The 20,140-nt window shown below is 49.3% G+C and overlaps 1 protein-coding gene across 1 annotated transcript; it reads right to left on the reverse strand.

Moving 5' to 3' along the window:
* Window positions 1-12,643: 12,643 nt before the first annotated feature.
* Window positions 12,644-15,533, reverse strand: FEZF2 (FEZ family zinc finger 2). The gene is made up of 4 exons (XM_004419878.3): window positions 14,634-15,533; window positions 14,154-14,288; window positions 13,834-13,966; window positions 12,644-12,952 (listed from the first exon to the last, which is right to left on the reverse strand). Exons 1-4 carry the CDS (start codon window positions 15,480-15,482, stop codon window positions 12,693-12,695), a joined length of 1,377 nt encoding a protein of 458 aa, XP_004419935.1. The 5' UTR covers window positions 15,483-15,533; the 3' UTR covers window positions 12,644-12,692.
* Between the last annotated feature and the right edge of the window lie 4,607 nt (window positions 15,534-20,140).

Here is a 20,140-nt window from a genome sequence, read left to right on the forward strand (position 1 = left end):
TCATGATAGAATATAAATTCTGTTGATTTGAGTTTCTGCTCCCCAGTTGGAGTGAGAGCATGCAACCAGCGACAGTTACCATCTGAACCTCGCGTATCATTTTCAACAGATGATTTTTCAAGGAGGAGGTACACAACTTCATTCAGACCTCAATTTTGATGAGTGCCTACTGTGTGCCAGGCATGGCGCTGGGCACTGGACATACAATGGTGAGAACACGACCCCACACTGTGGCACTTCCAGTGTACTTAGGGAGGAAACAAGAAAGGAACAAGTAAATATATGACTTGTGGTAAGTACAATGAAGGAAAAGAAGGGAAGAAATGCGGAGTGAGTGAGAGGAAAAACATCTAGGATAATGAGATGGAACAGGGGAGATAAGGGCTGTTTCCAAAGATAAGTCTCTTTGTTGGCCAAATTTACCCCAAGTGTCACTATGTTGTCTTGTATTATTTAACTCCTTCCTTTGCAAGAAAGACCTTTGTGAAGTAGGCTATATACTCCAGGGATGAGAAGGAGCCAGCCACAAGAAGAGTGAGGTAGAGGAGGGAGAAGTGGGCCACTTCATGGGCTGAGTAAAAGGAACAGCATTTCTGGTGCAAAATACCACAAGTGGGAAAGCTCAAACTGAGGAGGAAATCAGCCAACACTAAAGAACTCATGGGGAAATTAAAATCTCCCAAGTCTCTTCTCTCTAGCAGACGCCTTGGCATTTATTTTCCCAGAGGATGGAATGTATAACACTGACTTCCAAGCTATTGATTTCCCATGATCTAACCAGAAGAGAGGTGATGAGCACTTTAAGCTTAGAACAGCCACTTGTGAGTTCTACCAAGCACCCCTCGAGTGATGCAATTGCAAACATCAGTACATTCTTTTTCTAACACAATATTCCTTTGCAGTAGATAGTCAGTGGTCTTATGTCAATTTTATAGATTTGAGAGAAAACCGTAGAGACCGTGTGCATCTTCTTCAAATTAATCCTGACCTACAGTTTAAATCCCACGTTTACTCTGGCTCACTCAAGACATCCAACTCTGTTCTACCCTCATCCCCAGAGAAAACCTGCAAATTTTATTATAGATGTGTAACATATGAGAAATTTATATGAGACAAAATTCTAGCCAAGAGGACAATTTTACTAAAAGCCATGCATTTTCATGAATCAGCTACAATAATCAGAGGGCTTTGGCTCCCTGCATTTCTTTTTTCCTGAACTCTGTGCCATAACTGAGGTTGGCTGGCACCTTCTAGTTGTTACTACACAACCCAACTGGTGCTAACCTGTAAGAACTTAATCAACATGAGGGCTTATGAGCACATACGTCACAATACTCAAGATTGAAGACGTAATTTGAAAGGAAATCTACAAGAAAATCTGATCAAGGAAGCTGTTCTGTTTGTTTTCTGGTGTCTCTTGAAGAATAACAGTATAACCAACTGTCCTTCCCTTTTTGCCTTGGCTACCAGGAGATTCAGTGTCCGTGAAAGTCAATCCTCTCTCTCAGTAATCTTTGTAGCTAGCATATTTTTCTCCAGTTTATTACCTTGATTTTCAATTTATGTTGGCCTCTTTATTGAATATATAGGGTTTTGGGTGAAATTATATGGACTCATTTTTGGAAAAGGACAAACAATAGATTAAAAATTCTTCTTGCCCTAAATGTGCACCAGGTTTTAGGATTTGTGTTCTTCAATAAACAAAGCACAGACTTCTAGGCTCAGACCTCCAGGAAAGAAAGCCAGCTTTCTTCCCATCTCACAGCTTGACCTCAGCCAACTATCTTCCAAAAGTCTACATTGAGATGTTCTCTTTTTCAGTAGACTACACTTAAGTTGTTCCTATATAATGAGAGTGCTGAAAAAAAAAATAACCAGATTATATTCTGAGAGGTCTTTCTTCTTTTTTGGAGGGTGGGGAAAGAAGGTGAGATATTTCCTTTTTTTCCCTAGCTTTATTGAGAGATAATCGATATATAAGATTGTGTAAGTTTAAGGTGTAAAACATGTTGATTTGATACACTTAAATATCACGAAATGATTACCACTGTAGCGTTGGCTAACACCTCCACCATGTCACATAATTACCATTTCTTTTTTTGTGGTGAGAACATATAAGATCTACTCTCTTAGCAATTTTTAAGTGTACAATACAGTATCATTTACTATAGTTACAATGTTGTATGTTAGATCCCCAGAGCTTATTCATCTTCTTATTCATCATTTAAAGAAAGTTTTCACCCTTTGACCAACATCTCCCCATTTTTCCCGAGAGCTCTTTCTAAGCAAAACAACCCTAAATCTCATCATTGCAGTACTGTATTTTTAATTTCTCTTTTCCCTGAGTTGCTTGTCTTAGCCTCAACCCCACCTCACCCTGAAGTCATTTTTATCTGACTATAAATGTGGGGTATGGATAGTGCTATAGGGTTTTTTTCCTCCTCCAAAATATTTTCATGAAGCAAAGTAGGCCATGTCTACTTGAAAGATTCTCAGAACTGAAAGAAGGGATTCAGGTAGACAATAAAAATGCTGGGCAAGACAATCCAATCTTGAACTTCAGAAGTTCTGTTTCTAAGGACTGTAAGAAGAAGGTGGGTCATGGGTGGGAAGATTACTGTACTAGTCAGCCTCTTTGGTTGTGAGCCACAGAAAACAACTCTGGCCACTGTATGTGGAAAATTAATTCACTGGAATGTTACGGGGGAGTTAACAGAACAAAGGGAAGGTTGTAATACCAGGTCTGGAAGGGCAGAGATCGGGGCAACTCAGGATGTTTAAGTAACAGACTTACCCACAGTCTCCTTAGAATTAATGAGCATCAGTTATTTGTAGTCTTATCCCTCTGCTCAAGGGTTGAATTGCAGAGAAAGCATCTGTATGACCTAGCTTAGGCCCCATGTCTGTCCCTTGGCCAGTGGGCATGGCATGGGGGGACCTTCTTCACAGTTCCAATGGTCTGTGCTCAGTGGAGAAGGGCCACTCCCCCAAAGCAAAATCAGAATGCAGATAACCAGAATAAGGGAAAGTAGAGGATGGTCACGCAAAAACAAATAACAGAACCATCCTTATGCTTACAAATTGTTCATTAGTAGCAGTCATTGGCACTAAGACTTCCTGCAAACCTTGCCATTCTGTGAGCTGTGTAACAGTTCACTCTATCGTGCCCCCCCACCCCCACCCCCGACACTACAGCTAGGTCTCTGACTTCTGTGACTTCAGGAAGTGTGAGAGAAAGAGTGGTATCCTGGAAAGCTCTCACCCAAAAGTCTGTTAAGAGTCTCAAGTTCCTAAGACAAGCAACCACCTCCTTGTGGAAAAATATGGCCTACCCAATATAACTGTTAAACAGTCACATTTAAGTCAAGGATGTGTTGCTTCGGTGATTCCATCTGGAGACTTGGCTGGGAAACACACGCTTTAAAAACATGGCAGCAGTATCTCTTTCTATAAAATTTTTTACTTTGATCAATTACCATGCCATTCAGTGGGAAAAATGCTATGTGGGTCAGTGGCCTATAGCACCCGCTGCCCAGGGGTGCATTTTGTTTTCTGTAGCATATTGTAGAAAACTGCTTTTCTGAGTCCAAAGCAGATTTGAGCTGGACCAACCAATGGGCAATTTGGAGCTGTGGGGGAGGAGAGGCTTTCTGATTAAGTCCAAGTGGATTAGTTCCAGGGGCTGACTTGAGTCGTGTCAATGCTTCTCTTAGTTCCTGGGTGCAACAAGGACTTTAATTGCACCAACAGTGGTGCTGACCACCTATTTCAAGTAGCCCTCTCCTACGTATGTCCTGTCGGGTCACTCTCTTGCATTTCCTTCCTTCCACCGTAATCTGAAGTTATTTCCTGTTTCTTGGCTCGTTCATCACCTGTCTCCTACTATTAGGATGGAAGACCCTCATGGTCAAAGTTTGTCTTGTTCACAGTCGTATCCCCACCACAATGCCTGGCACATAGCAGGCCTTCAACAAATATTTGTTTTATAACCGAATTGCTACACGATGGAAGTGCGAGTGGCTGCTGAGAAGACTGAGCAGGGTAACCTTCCTGACCATGGTGAGGAGGAGTAGAAGCTGATGTGCAACTCTTAATTTTAGTGTACCTACTACGTGCCAACTGTTGGGCACACAGTGGTGAACAAAGCAGATAGTCCCTGCCCTTGTAGTGCTCACAGCACTTTATTTGTTAAGAACGCTCCAGTCCTACTTGCTCTGCTGAACAGGGATCTCAAAATTATTTGAATGGTAATAATAGTAGTAGTAATTAGTAGTTAGAGTAAACAGCTATAATTTATTGAACATTTACTATGTGCCTTTACACATGTGTACACTTTACACATATTATCTCATTTAAATCCTAACAACCCTGTTAAAGATTTTAAAGATGAAGCAACTGGGTAGCAGAATGTTAAGAGGAAGCGCCCACGGCCACACAGCTGGTAGGTGTTGAAATCAGCTGGTCTATGTGACTCCTATGATATTTCATCTACATCCCACTACTTCACTCAGAAACAGGCAGGCCTCAGCAGCCGGGCAGATGCTAATCGGGTACTAATTTCTGCCTTAAGATACCTCTAGCTCCAGAAGACCACTCCACTGGACCATGCTGGAAATTTAGAAGGCTAACCAGTCACTCCCTCTTAAGGTGCCTCACGTTCCGGTGATAATAATTGCAATCACTTACCTGCATGCGAGCAATGCATCAGGCGTTTGACTTGCCCCATTGCATTGAGTCATAACAGCCCTGTAGGGCAGATGTTATTATTGTGCCCATTTTGCAGAGGAGGAACCCAAGGCTTAGAGAAGACAAGCCTCTAGCCCAGAGCCCCACAGCTGTTCAGTAGCAGAACTAGGTTTCAAAGTCACAACTACTGATATAAACCCAGCCGTAACAAACCCATCTAGTTGCATCAACTCACCATCATTCCTCCACTTCTGGGCTTTCACTTAGGCTGCTGGAGATATCTTTTCCTCCTTTTCTCCATCGCTAACACCTTCTGCTCTTTGAAGAATCAACTCAGGCATCACTTCCTCTAGAGAGGCTTCTCAGACTTTTCTTTCTTCTGCCCAGTCCCAGTCAGGAGTCTTAGGGTTAGAGCAGAGAGACTCTATTAGAGCAAATTGCTATGAAGTCCATGGGTGCACTGGGCTCCAGTCACACCAGGGTCCACTGAGGTCTTTAGGGCCAGTTCTCAATTCCTCTCCCTCTCCACCTCTAATATTCTCAGTGCAGGAAGGTCTTCCCTAACACTGTAGCAAATATGCCTACACAAGACTCCCAGACTAACATCCAACCCACTTATAAACCCCAAAGGAAAGGCTTCTGCTCTGGCAAAAGTCCTGCGTAAGACTTGCATTGGCCCCATAGGGGTCAGGTGCCAGTCCTGAGCCATTCATTGTGGCCAAGAAGATGCTGTGTTCTGATTGGCCAGGCCTGGGTCACATGCCCACTGTGGAGGGATGGAATAGCCCCCACCCTAACCATATGGACTGAGAGTGGGGGAGGGGTGACGTCTCCAAAGGAAATGTTGGATGTTGTTACCAGACGGGAGAATGATGATCAGCAGGCAAAAATAACAGATGTCCACTACACACCCCAACCCAGACTGGATTGAATGCCCAATTTTATCTTCATAACCAAGTATCATATGGGGGTTTTTACTGTATGTGGTTTTTTTCCCTACTAAACTATAAACTCTCCGGCAGAGGCTATGCCCTTCTCTTCCTTGTAACTCCAGTACCCAGCATAGTGTCTGACACATTAGAGGTGTTCATGTCATATTTATTGAATGAGTGATCAAATGTATTAATTTACAAAGAGCTGATGGTGTTATTTCATCTTTCAAAGGCAGCATCATGGTGAGGTGGAAAGAACACAGATGCTAAATCAGTGTTTCTTAAAGTGTAGTCTGGAGAACCAACTGCTCCAGGTTAAAATGCACTTTCCTGGGCCACAGAGCAGATCTATTGATTCAGTGTCTCAGTAAATGGGATTCAGGTGCCTTTTTAGCAAAAACTTGATGTGATTCTTATGCACATTCCTGTTAGAACCCTGGCCCCATAGTGAGACAGAATCATCTGAGTGTGAGTCCCCACTTCATCATGTTCCAGTCGTGTGAACTAAAGGGAGTCAAACCCTCTCAGCAAATTAGTTTGCTCCTCTTTAAAATGAGGCTTAAAAAACCTACCTAGTAAATATGTAGTGAGGAGTCAACAAGATAACACAGGTAAAGTTTCTTTATAAAGTGCTGTATTAAAGCTTACTGCTTGAGTTTTTCTGGTAATAATCACTAATTTCTGGAATACATACTATGTATGTGTCAGGTGCTGTTGTAAGTTCTACTTATATGTGTTAATTCATTTAAGCTTCACAACAACCCTGTGAGATAGCTACTCTTTTTTTTAGTTGAGGTATTATTGACAGGCAACATGATATTAGTTTCAGTTGTGATAGACACTCTTACTATTCCTATTTTGTAAATGAGGAAATAGAGACAAAGTCATTTTCTCTGGAATTTGAACTCAGTCGTTCTGATGCCAGACCCCAGGCTCCTAACCACTCACTTGACATTCTCCTTATAGATAATGTTATCCTTCCCTATGCCTAGGGAAGGATAACACCACCCACTTTGGGGACCAAAACTAGGACATTGAAACTCTTTGAGGAAAAAGAGCTCCAAATATGACCTAGGACTGACAAACATTGAAGAATGGAGAGAAACAATGGCAATCGTGTGTCAGGTCATGTGGCCTTGACAAGATGCCTGGGTGAAGAACTAATTATTTCAGACTCCGGTGTATCTGCAATAGAAAAGTCTCATTTTCTCCCCTCTTTCCTGAAATGCACCTTTCTAGATTTTATAACCTCTGTGCTTTGAAAACCAGAACTCGTCCTTAATCTTAGATGACTGTTTTTATTTTGAATTGGTATACTTCTTCTTCCCCATTCTTTACTTCTAGACACCAATATATTTTTTCCACGAAGCATGAGCAAAGCCTGAAGTGCAAGCCAAGCCCTCGGAAATGTGATAGCTGTTACCAAGGATTTGAGAGTAAGAACACAAAACCTAGAATCAAGATTTAAATGCTGCACTCTAGTATCTGAGATGGCACTGGGCCCATGTCAAAGATGGAATAAATAAGGCATTCAGAAACCACAGAATTTGTTCTGGATTCCTTAGCTGGTGGCCTAAGCTGAAAACCCCATCACACCACTAGATTCTGTTTACCTGGCTCTACGGGACACTGAGTGTAAAAGAACCTCCAAACACTTCTACTGTTTATGTTTGATTATATGTAATATATGTCTCATGTAGACAGTTACTGTTGACCTACTTTGTTCAAAAAAGGAAACATTAAAATGAAGTGGTTTCTTAAAGCCAGATGAACAACTATGAGCAATAATTTGAATACTTCATGACCTGTTCTGCAAAGCCATGTTCGATCAGTGTCTTCATTTCCCTGCCACCTCTGCTCCATGCAGAATTAGGAGGGCAATCACCTGGGGACGAGAGTTTTGAATGGTCACTAGAAGGGAGAGTAGAAGAACTAATTGTGAGCTGGTGACATACAGTGCCCCTCAGGGGCCTATGGCTCTAGAAGAGAGAGGAGTAGTTTGGTGAATGCCAGAGACTAATGACCAGATTACCAGAACTTTTAGAGAACCCTCTAAGGCTAGCCTGATACATTTTTCACTCATGAAAGAAACATCTAGAGGGTAGGGGTGGGCACCAAGAGCTTCAGATCAGCACCTCCAAAGGCCTGGGGCCCGTGGCTGGAGTTTGCTCTGCGATAGAGAGCCCACCTTTCTGCCTATTTCCTAGCTCTTGGCCTGTTGAGTTCTGTCTCAGTCTGTCCAGTGTCCACCAAGGGGCCTGGCCGTGGCTCCCTTTTCTCGGGCTATGTACTTTCAACCAGTTTTGAGCAGCCCCATTTCAGATTGGCCTTTTTATGTTTGATATAAAGAATAGTTGTTGGCCAATTTCATCTTTTCATCGCTGTTCTCTAGGCCTGAATCCAAGCAGTTTGTCAGATGCTCATTAACTCCCCCTTTGGCTCTTTCTAGTGTGTCTCCTAAGCTCATTGTGCCAAGAACTAACGCTTTCTTTTACATGATTCTCTTTCTCTGCTCCATCAGGGAGACAAATTACTTTCCAAAAGGGATCGCCAGGGATGGTTTAATGAGAATTTCTTTGGGGCTAGGCATGGAACGCAATGTAGTTAACATTCGGTGGACTTAATTGGACTTTTCTTTTCTGCCTTTTTTAAAAAAAATCTGAAGCTATCCTGTTAATCTCTCATTTGTAATCAATTGTGTTGACTAAACAAAAGTCTAGGTCGTCTTTTCTTCCTGTCCCAGACAATCCTTTGTTGCCTCTAAATGCCTCATTCTTGAGTGATCCTGGTCGGGTAGATGGGCCCGATTGTTGACAGTTCATTATTGCGCTTTTGTCCATTTAATCTTTCTTGCTGTGTTTTGCATGTGCATGCCTTAATGAGCTCCGTTGGCAATTAACATGTTTCTAGGAGCAAACTGGTTGCTCAGACGTTTGAGAGGGAAGTGCAGGGAAAAGGGCAACGCAGCTGCCTTGAGGTTGTTTATTTCCCAGCGTTTTCTCAAGACTCCTGTCCTGTCTTTGGCAGCCCCCCTACCCTCACTCTTATTCGCCCCTTTCCTCCCCCTAGCCCATTCACCACCAGCACACCTGGAGGCCCTGTTGCTGTGACTCTTGGGCCTGGCTCAGGCAGCCCTCTATCCTCTCGTAAGCCAAACAGCAAAATGGGGACTGTATAGACCCACTTCTGCAGCCAAGGCAAGAATGAGCACAGAGCCCCCCAAAATGTGTCTGGATGCTGGCAACTTCTCTGTGTCGCTCTTTGCAGAGAGGAACCTCTAACCCGCCTAAGGCAATAGGACTGTACAATCTGTTATGTACAAGGCTGTGGCTTTGGAAGAAGGAGGGTTTTTTTTTTTTTTTTTTGAGTCTTGCTGGCAAGATTGCTGAAGTGTGAGCAGTCATGGACAGAACAAACATCTTGTAGGGGAAAAGATAATTGGAGTCTTTTTTGTGTCTGTGACAGGATTCCCCTCCCCCGCAATTTCATTTTTTTAAAAATATTTTTTAAGGGCAGCCTCTTCAAATTAATCAAGGTTAGAATATTAATATGCAGCTGATGACTACCTTGTTGAAGTCATTTATTAATATTGCAAACTACAAGTCATACAAACAGTTTAATATTAAGAGGGGGAAAAAATCAGAAAACAGAACCTTTCACCCATCAATTCTGATGCATAGTGAACAAGTAGGATCCCAGTTAAGATGGTTACTGAGAAGGCTAAGCGTTGGCTTCAGAAGCTGCACTGGCTGTGAAAGGTGCTTAGTAATCCAGGCAGAAGCTTCCTTTTATTCTTCACACTACTTCTCAGGTGATGGAATCCTTTCTTGAATCCCACACCTGAAGGAAGCAGACATCTTAAACCCGGGAGGAGTGACTTCAAACCTGTGGAGAGTAGAGCTAAGCCCTGTGGATACAGAAGAACTCTGTTTACCTGCAATTACTACCAGATGTGAAATAACACCTCCTCAGGTGAGAGCGATTGACAGGAGCTGGTGTGAAAGTTAAGTAACAATCAGGCTACAAGGAAACAACCTCCAAGAGGTTGGAGTATATAAGAAACTCTGCTCAGGTTTACCCTAGAGCCACAGTTACTCGCCTCTCCCTGACTGCAGAGATGAGCAATCCAAGAGAGAAATGTCTCCTGCTCTACCCGTTAGTTTTATTTCATTTGCTGTCTAGTTTGCAAGCATACGATCTTCACCCCTCTTCAGAACTGTCACCTGGAAACAAATTTCTCCAGTTTTACGAGATGGGCGACCCCTTCAGTCTTTCCCCCGTGAAAACTTATTACAGAAGAATTTCTCAAAGAAAGTTCTTTCCCTGCATGGGGATGCCCCATCTATTTTTTATTTATCTTTTCTTCTTAACGGGAAAGAGGAGAACTTAATCAAGATTTCCACATGCAGCCCAACTTTTTAACCCAATTCTCTAAGAGGGTGCTTTTGCACTAAATTTTGTGGTGTCTGCCCCTGGCCCAAAGTGCTGGAATTATTTAGGAAGAAGGTGGGCTTGCCCTGACCATTGTCTGATCTCCAAGAAGCCCATCCGCAAAGGATACTTTAAGGAATGCAAGAAGGAAAGGATTTTGGTTGGGACAACTGTCATAGGGCACCCAAGATCTCCCAGAAATGGGGAGGGGTGTGTGTATATGAGGCGGAGCTAATAAAACCTAATATGAGAACAAGGAAAGGAGCTGACTCCACACCAACCGCAATCCCCCTGGGGATAGTTGTCTGGGAAAAGCAAGGCGATATTTCCATATCCTTAGCCGCCAAGTCCTCCTCGCCCATCCTGGGGTTTCCTGGGGTTTGTGGCTTCCACCGAGATTTCAGAGTTAAATCTGCATATCCCTCTAGGTCCCAATCTCCCCTCAGCGAACTGCAGCCAGAAAGAGCTAACATTTAAATTCCTCCTCGCTTCCTCGTCCCCTCCACCCCCACCCCTTGGCTGCGTCTTCCCAGACTGGGGTGGGGGGTGGGGGGGAGGAATACAAAAAACGAGGACGCTCTCCTTTCAGGAAATGGAATTCTAATGTACACGTTCCTATTTCTGAATCGGAGGTACTAAAAATACCCCTGCGACAGCCTGAGGAAGCTGTCGCTGTCCTCTGTGCAAACAAAATCGACAATTCTTCTTCCCCGCGCAATGGGTCTGCGAATTGGGCGGGGGCTGGGAACCCAACCTTTGGCTGTGACAAGGACAGAGCTTCCACCCAGCAGCCGAACATCTTTTTTCGGGTCCCAACCCGGAAATTCCTCCTCCACCCGCGAGGACTGAAGGCAGTTTGGGCTTCCTAAAAGGCCAGAGTTCGAATCCCAACCCTAACTAGCCCTGTGACCCTAGGCATGTCATTTAGCTTATCTCTGCCTCGATTTCTTCGTCTGTCGGTAAAGTGGGAATAATCATCCCCAGATTGCGGATTGTTGTGACCATTCGAAAGAATGTGTGTCGAGTGCCTGGTGTGGAGCAAGCGCTGGGGAAATGCTAGCTTTTTTGATTGTGGAAGATCCTAGAGCGAGCAGCACTGAGCGCCTACTGTATACTGAGCGTTGGGATACTCTGAAAGTATCAAGTCACTCTGAAAGTGACTTGAGGGTTTCCTTTCGCATTAACTATCTTTCCCTCCAAATAGCTTCCACCTGCCGTGGAAATCCGCGTGGGATCAGCGCCCAGCAGCCGCCGCCCAAGCCTTTGCAACGTCGAGGCTGCGTGGAAGCGCACTCCCCTGCCCGGCGCCGGGGAACATTGTTCCAGAAGACGTGGGCTGAATCGCCGCGCGAATATTAAGTGTGTGTGTGTAGGGGGTGGAGGGAGGCCCGGCGCGCCGAGCCAGTAATCCGAGCTCTTGATTATCCAGATTCGGATCAAACGGGGCTGCGGCGGCCGGCCCCCTCCTGGGAATGATTAGATGATTAATGTAATGCTGTTTGAAGGGTCTCTGTTTTCTCTCTTAATTTGGGTCATTACTTAGAAAGCAAGCGTGAGATCATTTCATCAGCGTGCTCGGCGGCGGAGATAGCTATTCAGGAAATAGGCTAACTGCGCGGTAATCAGGACGCGGGAGGCGACGGCTGCGAGCTCCGGGAGCCCGGGTGCGCCCTCCCGCGGCGGGGCGCACAGCGCCCGGAGGCCGGTCCCAGTCCCAGATAAACAGCGCCGGCCAAGGAGCCCCACAGCTCCCGCTGTGCTGGGGATCCTTAGCCTCCAGCTCTCGCTTCCAGGAAAGATTGGGAGGAAGAGTTGCCCCGCTTAGGTCGCCCAGAGAAGGGGACGTGCCCACGCCGTTTACCCCGACGCGGCGCGGCGCTTTGCTCGAGGACGCACCCAAAACCTGCCCTCCTACACCCGGCCACTTTTAACCCCTCCTTTTTCTTTTTTAAAATTTTCTCAACCAAATAAGGCAACACCCAGAATCCCAAGCGTCGGAACGGTCACCAAATAGAAACTTGGCACCACGTGGAGGCCAACGTAGGCCTTTGCGCCCTCGCTCCCGGGGGTCTTAACACAGAAGTGCCGCAGGAACACTGGTTTGGCTTCACCCTGGTCCCAGAGCCCCAAAGGAAGTCGCATTTGGGGAGGGAAATGCTATACATGCCTATTTCCTTCTCATTTTGGGCGTTGCTGAGCTGACCTCGCGGCGAGGGGTGATGGGGGGGAAGAAAACGCGCACTCATGATTCTGTTTATTGAGTTATATATGTATATATTCCGTGTTCGCTCGTACAGGAGGATTTACATGGCTGTATAAAGATGGCTGGGGCGCCGCGCTCTTCCGGGGCGTTCACGTGACAGGCTGGGGTTAAAACCCGCCGGCCGAGAAGCTGAGGCCTGGAATTTAATACGTTTCGGCGCACTGGATTTAAATAAGTTTCCCGAATATACAAAGGTGGGAGCCACGCGTTTGCTGCCAGTCACCGAGGAAACGTTTAGCTTTCCAAAAATATGCTGGTTTCGATAAATAGATTTTAGCCTCTCTGCTATAGTTTTTTTTTTTTAATTTTAGAAATAAGTTTATACGTGTGATCTGTGTTGGGGTTGGATGGGGCTGGAAGGGAGGGCGAGGCAGTAGCTCTCAGCTCTGCACCGTCCGAGTCAGGTCCTTTGTGGAGGGGGCGGCAGGGCCCACGCTGTCATGGAGTTTGCGCACGTGTTTCTTTAAGTCAAAGTTTCTGCAAAACCCTTTGCCGCAAGTGGCGCACGTGAAAGGCTTCTTGTCGTTGTGGGTGTGCATATGGAAGGTCAGGTTGTAGACCTGGTGGAAGGCCTTGTTACAGATGGTGCATTTGTACTGCTTCTCGCCGCTGTGGGTCAGCTTGTGGTTCTTGTAGTTCCCTACAGGAGACCAAAAACAAAAAAGTGGGGGGGGGGGATGAAGTGGAATAGGGGGGCCCGGGCGTCCCGGGGTTGGCTCAGGTGCCCGCGCAAAGAAGGCGACTCTTGGCTAGGCGGGCACGACCTCTCCGAGTGAAGAAGTTGTCAAACTTCGTACGCGTCAAGCCCGGGGCTCTCACCCCAGGATGGAGGGCCGAGTCCCACGTAGCCGCCCCGCGCCCCTGCCCCGCCCAGTCATGAGACCCACGCAGCGTCCCTCCCGCTGTGCTCCGCCGGCCTGGAAACTTTTGCACAGCCCAGAAACGCATCGGGTCCTTCTCTCGGCTGCTGCCTCGCTCGAAGAAATTCGCACGAACCCAGGTTTCGTCCCTCATTTTTTTTCTTCTCATTTTTAAAGTTACTCCCTCTGGTCCCCAAACTACCACCTGGAGATCCGAAAGTGCCTTGGAAAATCCAAGCGGGGCGCCGGGCCTGGGAGTTCTGGGGACAGGAGGGGTTTCCCCCAGTCTTAAGTTGTTCCCAGGAGGTGGATTTTGCCTCGAATTTTTTCATTTGAAAGGGGAGTCCGGGCTACAAAAGGAAGCTCTTTCTATAGGGCAATACCCTCTCTTTCTCCTACTTCCTTTCCTCTGCCCCTTCCTTCCTTCCCACCTCCCAAATTCCGAGTCTCCCAGTGCAACCAGCCTGAATCCAGCAAGGTCTACTAACCGGGCCCGGAGAGCTTCCACCCAAACCCGGCACAACCCGATTCCAAAGAAATGCTGCGCCCGAGCCTGCAGCTCTCGCGCTCCCTCCCTCCGGATCCTTCTTTGCCTTCCCGCTAGCGGTGACCCGCCGAGTCCCGAGGTGAGGTGAGGAGAGGGCCTCGCCCCCCACGTTACCTTTTTGGTGAAAGCCTTTGCCGCAAAATTCGCAGACGAAGGGCTTGTAGCCCGCGTGGATGCGGATGTGCGTGTTGAGCGTGGAGCTGCGGTTGAAGGCTTTGCCGCACTGGTTGCATTTATGCGGCTTTTCCTGCGGAGAAGGGCGCGCGCACGGTGAGGCCGAGGCTCCAGCCTGGAGAGAGCACCTCGGGGGCACCTTCAAGGGACATGGGCCCCCCGGGAGGAGTAAGGGGAACCCTTGGCCATCCTCTCCCCAACGCCGTCGCTCTGGCGCGGGGTGCTGCGCGCGGGCCGGGCCGGACCCGGGGGCCACGTACCTGGGTGTGGATAATTTTGTGTCTGCAGAGCGTGCTGGCCTGGCGGAAGCCTTTGCCGCAGACTTTGCACACGAACGGTCTGGCTCCGGTGTGGACCGGCATGTGGCGAGTGAGGTTATAGTGAGCGTTAAACACCTATGGAAGGACACGAGGGGGCCTTGTGGTGTCCATCCCGAGAGTCTAGAATCAGCCCGGGGAGGCCACAGCCTACCTCCCCCCCAACCAACACCCCCTTTCAGAAACCAGAGCCCTTTTCATTCTGCAAAGCGCTTCCCAACCCACTGCTCACACCAGTCCTGTGTGGCCGCTGACAAGGGCATCCCCATTTTACAGAATAGGAAACTGAGGCCCAACTAGGCTCCTGATTTGAGTCGACAGCTACTGGGGAGCTCCTGAACTTGAAAAAGGGGCGGTCCAGGCTGCTCCCGGGAGGCAGCCGCCACTGGTCCCCCCTCCTGGACCGCAGACCCCGGGCCTCACCTTGCCGCACACCTCGCAGGTGAAGTTTTTGGGCTTGCCGTCCGCAGAGCCCCCGGGCAGCTTGCCGTGGCCCTTGACGCCGCCCCTCTCGGCGGTCAGGGCCGAGTTCTCCTTCAGCACCTGCTCCAGTGGCGCGGGCAAGCGCTCCTTATGGGTATAGGGGGCTGGATGGGGGAACTTGTCCGCGGCCAGGCCGGCCAACTTGGCGTTCTCCAGCAGAAAGAGCTTGGGGTGCGCAGCCAGGGCGGTGGGGGCCTGTGCGTTGAGGAGGCCTGACGGAAAGAGGTGGCCGCCGAGAAGCTCAGACGGCGGGTACGCGGCAGAGTCCAGGTAGTTGAAGTAGTAGAGCGAGCCACTGGCCGGCAGCCCCACCGCCTGGTTGATGACCTGCGGCTTGATGACCCTGCCCGCGGGCAGCGCAGACGGCGCCAGGCCCAGCTCGGCCTTGCAGCACACGCCACAGTTGGTTTTGCACAAGCCGCTGGCGCCGCACACAGGGGCCCCCCCGCCGCCGCCGCCTCCACCTCCTCCTCCTCCACCGCCGCCCGCCCGGAGGCTGCTTTTCCAGAGCTCGGAGTAACTGAGCAGCGTCTTGGACGGCACCTCGTAGCCTAGGGGCTGGAGGGGGATCATACAGGGCAGTGGCGAGCAGAGGTTGAGCAATTTTTTGCCTTGGCCGCCGTCCGCCTCCAGCGCCCCCGGCCGGGGCTCAAAGGGCGCACGGGGCTCCGACGTTTTAGCCATGATGCGCTCGATGGAGAAGGCCAGCGTCTTGGAAGTGGCCGGCGACGCTCCGGCGCGCGGACAGGCCGGGGGCACCATGGTCTCCAGGGAAGCCGAGCTTGCCATGGCGCCCGGAGCCGAGCCTTGCGGGACTGGGCCAGGGCGCAGCTTCTCTCCTCTAAGTCTGCATTCCGGAAAAGGCAGGGAGGGAAACCGCAACTTAATAAGCACCTTGTCGGGTCCAGGTCACCCATTTGCATTCAAATGAACAGGGGCAGAACAAAGTGCACCCAAGGGTACCAAATTACCGCCCATTAACCCAGCACGCAAAGGAACCCACCAGCCCCTGCCCTGGGACCTCGAAAGAGGGAAAAGGGGGAGGGTTTACAAAGGAAAAGAGGAGAGCGAGAAAAAGAAAGAAAGAAAAGAGCCTCAAATTAACCCCCCTGAGCCGTTTCCGGGAACCCGGCCTCCGCCACGCGTGCTGGGAGCTGGACAGTGAAGGGGCAAAGTTAAAGAGGATCGGTAGAGCCACCTCGCATTTACCTGTTTCCCCCACCGCCAAGGAGATGCGTTCCGAGCCATGCAGCGTGTCTCCTCTGTCACATTTTGATGGCAAACATCTTCCCCTCCGCGTGAGATCACTGTCTTTTACATTCAGCTGACATCACATGAAGTCACTTGAAGTGGAATGACATGGGCGGCGGCGCGGCTCCCGTAGCGGCCCCTGTGTTCCCCCGCGCCTGCCGGCCGCCGCCACCGCCCCTCAAACTTTAAAAGGAGGCTACTGGCGCCCGCGCTCCCCTCGGGAAAGTGCGAGCGGTTCGCGAATCGGGAAGGAGGGAAGAGACAGGAGGGGGAGGGGGAAGAATCGTGATGATTTTGCCGGTGGAAAGAAGGGCGGGGGGAGCCCAAACCCAGGCAGAGTTCCGTGCGTGATTCACAACTTTGGGGGCCTACAGATTTGGGGGACGCGGGGAGGGCAGGGCGTCCTGGACGCGCCGCCCCAAAGGGCCCCTGGGTGTCCGTCTAGTCGCCGAAGTATCCCTTAGCCCTCTGCAGCCGAGCTGGGCATCGTGCTAATAAACTGCCATTTACCCACGGAGCCGGCGCCAGCCCCGAACACGCGCAAATGATAATTACCTCATTAGGATGTGGCTCATGGACGCGAGCGCCGCGTTTGGAGGGGGGAACTTGTTAATGGGGAAATATTAATTTATGCAAAAACAACGAGCTCGCCTTGGCTGGCGTCGGAGGTCGGGAGAGAGCTCCCGCCACCTAATGACGACCCCGAAGCGTCCGGAAGAGCAAGGCCGCGCGCCCAGATCCCGGGGGCCTCGGCGCGGAGCCGGTGCGCCTCCCCCTCTCTGGCCGGCTCCCCGCCTTCGGCTGGAGGAGACTGCACCGTGAGCTGGAGGACTGTTTGAGATCCTAATCGATCAGAATCGCTCATTTGTGATCGGGTTTCTGAGGCAAAGCCCGGCTCTGCTGCTGGTTTAGGGCTGCGTGCGGGGAGGATTCGGAGGGCAGCTCTCCCCGCTGATGAGTACTTACTGTTTGTATAATTGAGAAGGTCCAATCTCCACCTGTTTAAGGAGCAGATTGAAACAGCAGAACCTCCCCTGGATCCTATTAAAACGTTTTTCCTCCTAAGGCCATTCAGTCGAACCAATTTTCCGAAGTGATTCATAGAGCTGAATTCTGCCAAGGCAGTTCTTTCACTTTTAGCCACTAAAGCACCGCGTGGAACCGGGTTTTGTGTTTTTCTAAAATAAAGAGAAGGATTATCAGAGGGGACAGGGAGGGGGCCTGAAGGGGGGCGGGCAGAGACTTAGTGTGGCCAGAGGTACAAGCAGAGGGAAGAAAAGGCCCTTTTCTAGACAGGCCCCAAGTAAGTTCGGAGGAATTCAGCGTTTTGTGCCTGGCGCACAAAAGCAGCGCGCTCGGCGCTCGGGTTGGAGGGGCTGAATTCATCTGTTTGCAGACCATTCCACCTGCGTATCACAACAAACTGCTCAAAGACGCTCCAGCACTTTCAACAGGCCGGGTGCTCTTGGCGACAACAAAAGTGGTCGAGGCTGAGGGTTCTTATGGGGAGGGGGGCTAGCAAGAGAGCGAGCGAGAGAATTAGGTTTAGGAAAGGATAAGGAGCGGGTGCAGGGGTTTTTAAAAAACTTTTGGACAGTTTTGTTTGCGGGACAATTATATCTTGCCAGCCGGCTTTTGCAAGACCACGAGCTTGGTAGCCACAACCACAGTTTAAGAGGATTACAGTGGGTATAGTATGAGCAAACAGGGTTGAGGGTTTGATAGTGAATTCCATCTCCAAAGACACACGATCTTGTCCAGCCCAAGAAAGTGCTGATGGACTCAAACCCTCTCCTTTTTTCACTCAGGAACAGGTCTTGAGGGACTGGGTACCCTGTCCCAGGCCTCTCAGCTGTAAAACATCCCAGGAAGCCATCAGAGAAAGGGACCGGGGAAGGGCTAGTTTTATCTTCAGGCAAATCACTCCTTTTCCCCTTCAGAACTTCTCTCTCCTACCCACTCCCCCTCTGACATGTAATTTCAGACAAGATATTGACATGGCAGGTAAGGGAAAGGCAAAGTATACTTGGAAAGCAAGGAGAGGGAATGAAATGAGTTCTCCGAGGGAAAGTGGCCTGGAGGGCGGCTGCGATGGATTTATTTTCTCACCCTGCCAAGCTCGGAAACTGCCTCCAAATTCAGCAGTCATGAGTCTGTTCCCCAACACTCCGCCCCACCCCCCCAACAACTTCCAGATTTCCAAGCTAGAAAGAGGCTTGCTCCTCTGGAGGAGAACATTTCCATACAGCTCATTTAATTTAGATGTTCAGAGAGGCAGAATTCCAGACCCAATGTACCCCCATCCCTATGTTAATGTGAAAACAAGAACACAGATGAACTCCCCACCACCACCACCAAACATGAAACAAACCAACAACTCACCCCGACACTGAAATAGTATCAACACACCCGCAGGGTCTCAAAACCCGAATTTCTATCCCGACTTTCCTGTGGATCCCGTTCAGCCACCAGCATTGCACCCCAACCCCCTTCCAAATTGGGTAATTGTTGATCTCGGCAGCAGCTCGAAAGATCTGCTGGTTTGAAAGCTCCATCAGGCTGAAAGTCTTCCAAAGGCTTCCTGTGAACCTGCCTTGCCATCGCCAGAGCTTTTTGTAGCTGCATAAGCCATCTCGCTCTCCCGGCACCACAAAGGAGTACTACCTCCACAGAAAGAAAACATTTGGGTAAAAACAAGTTGCCCCTAATGTGCCTCTCTTTCCAAATGTTGGGTGAATACACTGGCTTTTATGAAAGTATTTAATTAGCTTCCACAAACTTCTCCTTCCCTAGCCCGCAGATTATACTGAAGTGGAGAGTTGGAAACTATTTTACACCTTGCCACTCACATGTTAATTAATCTCTATCTAACCCTAATTGCAGTTTATTCAAGCACCGCTCAACAGCTCACCCACACAATAAACACTGATCCTACTTTTATACATATTACTTCACGTTAACACATTGAGTAATTAACTCCAGTACCAACTAATAGTGCAAACAAATATTTTCTGTAAACGAGATGATTTCAGGCAGAATAATAGAGGACTAGGGAAACGTGGCGCTTGATGGAGGTAGTGTTGAGATTTCGATTCACTGCCCCCCAATCCTCCAAATTCATTCTCAATCGGAGCATTTCTTCTTTTTTTTGAGGCTGAAATGCTTAAAAAAAAAAGAGGGACAACCATAGGAATTGAAATTTGACCATTTTCAGGAGTTGATGGAGGGGTGCTGTGAGATTAGGGGTAACTTTTTTCTACCTACACATTTTCAGTGAGGGGAAGAAACCCACAATAACTCGACATGAAGGGCAACAAGAGGCTCCAGGGATAAGCAGACCGCCCGCTCTACAAGAAGTCCTGTCCTTTAAAGCGTTGGTTTTCCGATAGAGGTGAGCCGAGACCGTGGTGGTGGATAAGTTCTAGCCTCTCTCCCAGTCCAGACTGGAATACAAGCTCCACTTTGGAGGTGCCGGTGCCTCGGGGTCTACAGCCGGACCAAAGGCAGGCGGTCATGGCCCGAGCGAGGCCCACTAGGCCTCAGCGCGCGCTCCGCCCCAGGGGCTGGATTCCGAAGCTGCGCTCCCGCAATCCCGGGGCGCCCAGACCTGCGGCTAGACCCACCAAGGGGTCCTCCTCCGCCCTGAGGCCTCAGCTCCGGGCCCATCTCATTCCAGGCGCCTCAGCCCAAAGCCAGACGCTTTCACCTCGGCCCATCTGGCCCACGCTCGGGCCACCACACCTCGGCCGCAATGGGGAAACACTGCCCGGGTTAAGCCTGACGCCCCTCCGCGGCCTGGGCTCTTCCCACGCTGCAGAGCGGGGTGCCAAAGCCGGGCGCTTCTGCGGCTCCGCTGGGCCTGACCCGGACTGCGACCTCGGGAATCTGCGGCTGTGGGACGCTGCACCGGGGCCAAGCCACTCGCACACGACTGATTGGGGATCCAGGCTCAACCCCGAGGAATGGAGCGCAATATTTTAATTGAAATCGCAGGTTTAAGCACAGCTGGCGGCTGCCTATTGATTTTACAGGGGCTTCTCTTGTGGGAAGCATATTAAATATGACTGGCGCGGCTAGAGCCTCCCCTCTCCTCCTGCCCCCTCCCTCGGGCCTTTTTATGGTCACTAACCCGAACACTGTAATGATGACTTTTGTTTAAATTTTTTTTTAATGCCAGAAATCGCCCTCACTTTAGG

The sequence above is a fragment of the Ceratotherium simum genome, chromosome 5, assembly GCF_057802395.1.
Source record: "Ceratotherium simum simum isolate JZ-2026a chromosome 5, ASM5780239v1, whole genome shotgun sequence".
NCBI lineage: Eukaryota > Metazoa > Chordata > Mammalia > Perissodactyla > Rhinocerotidae > Ceratotherium > Ceratotherium simum.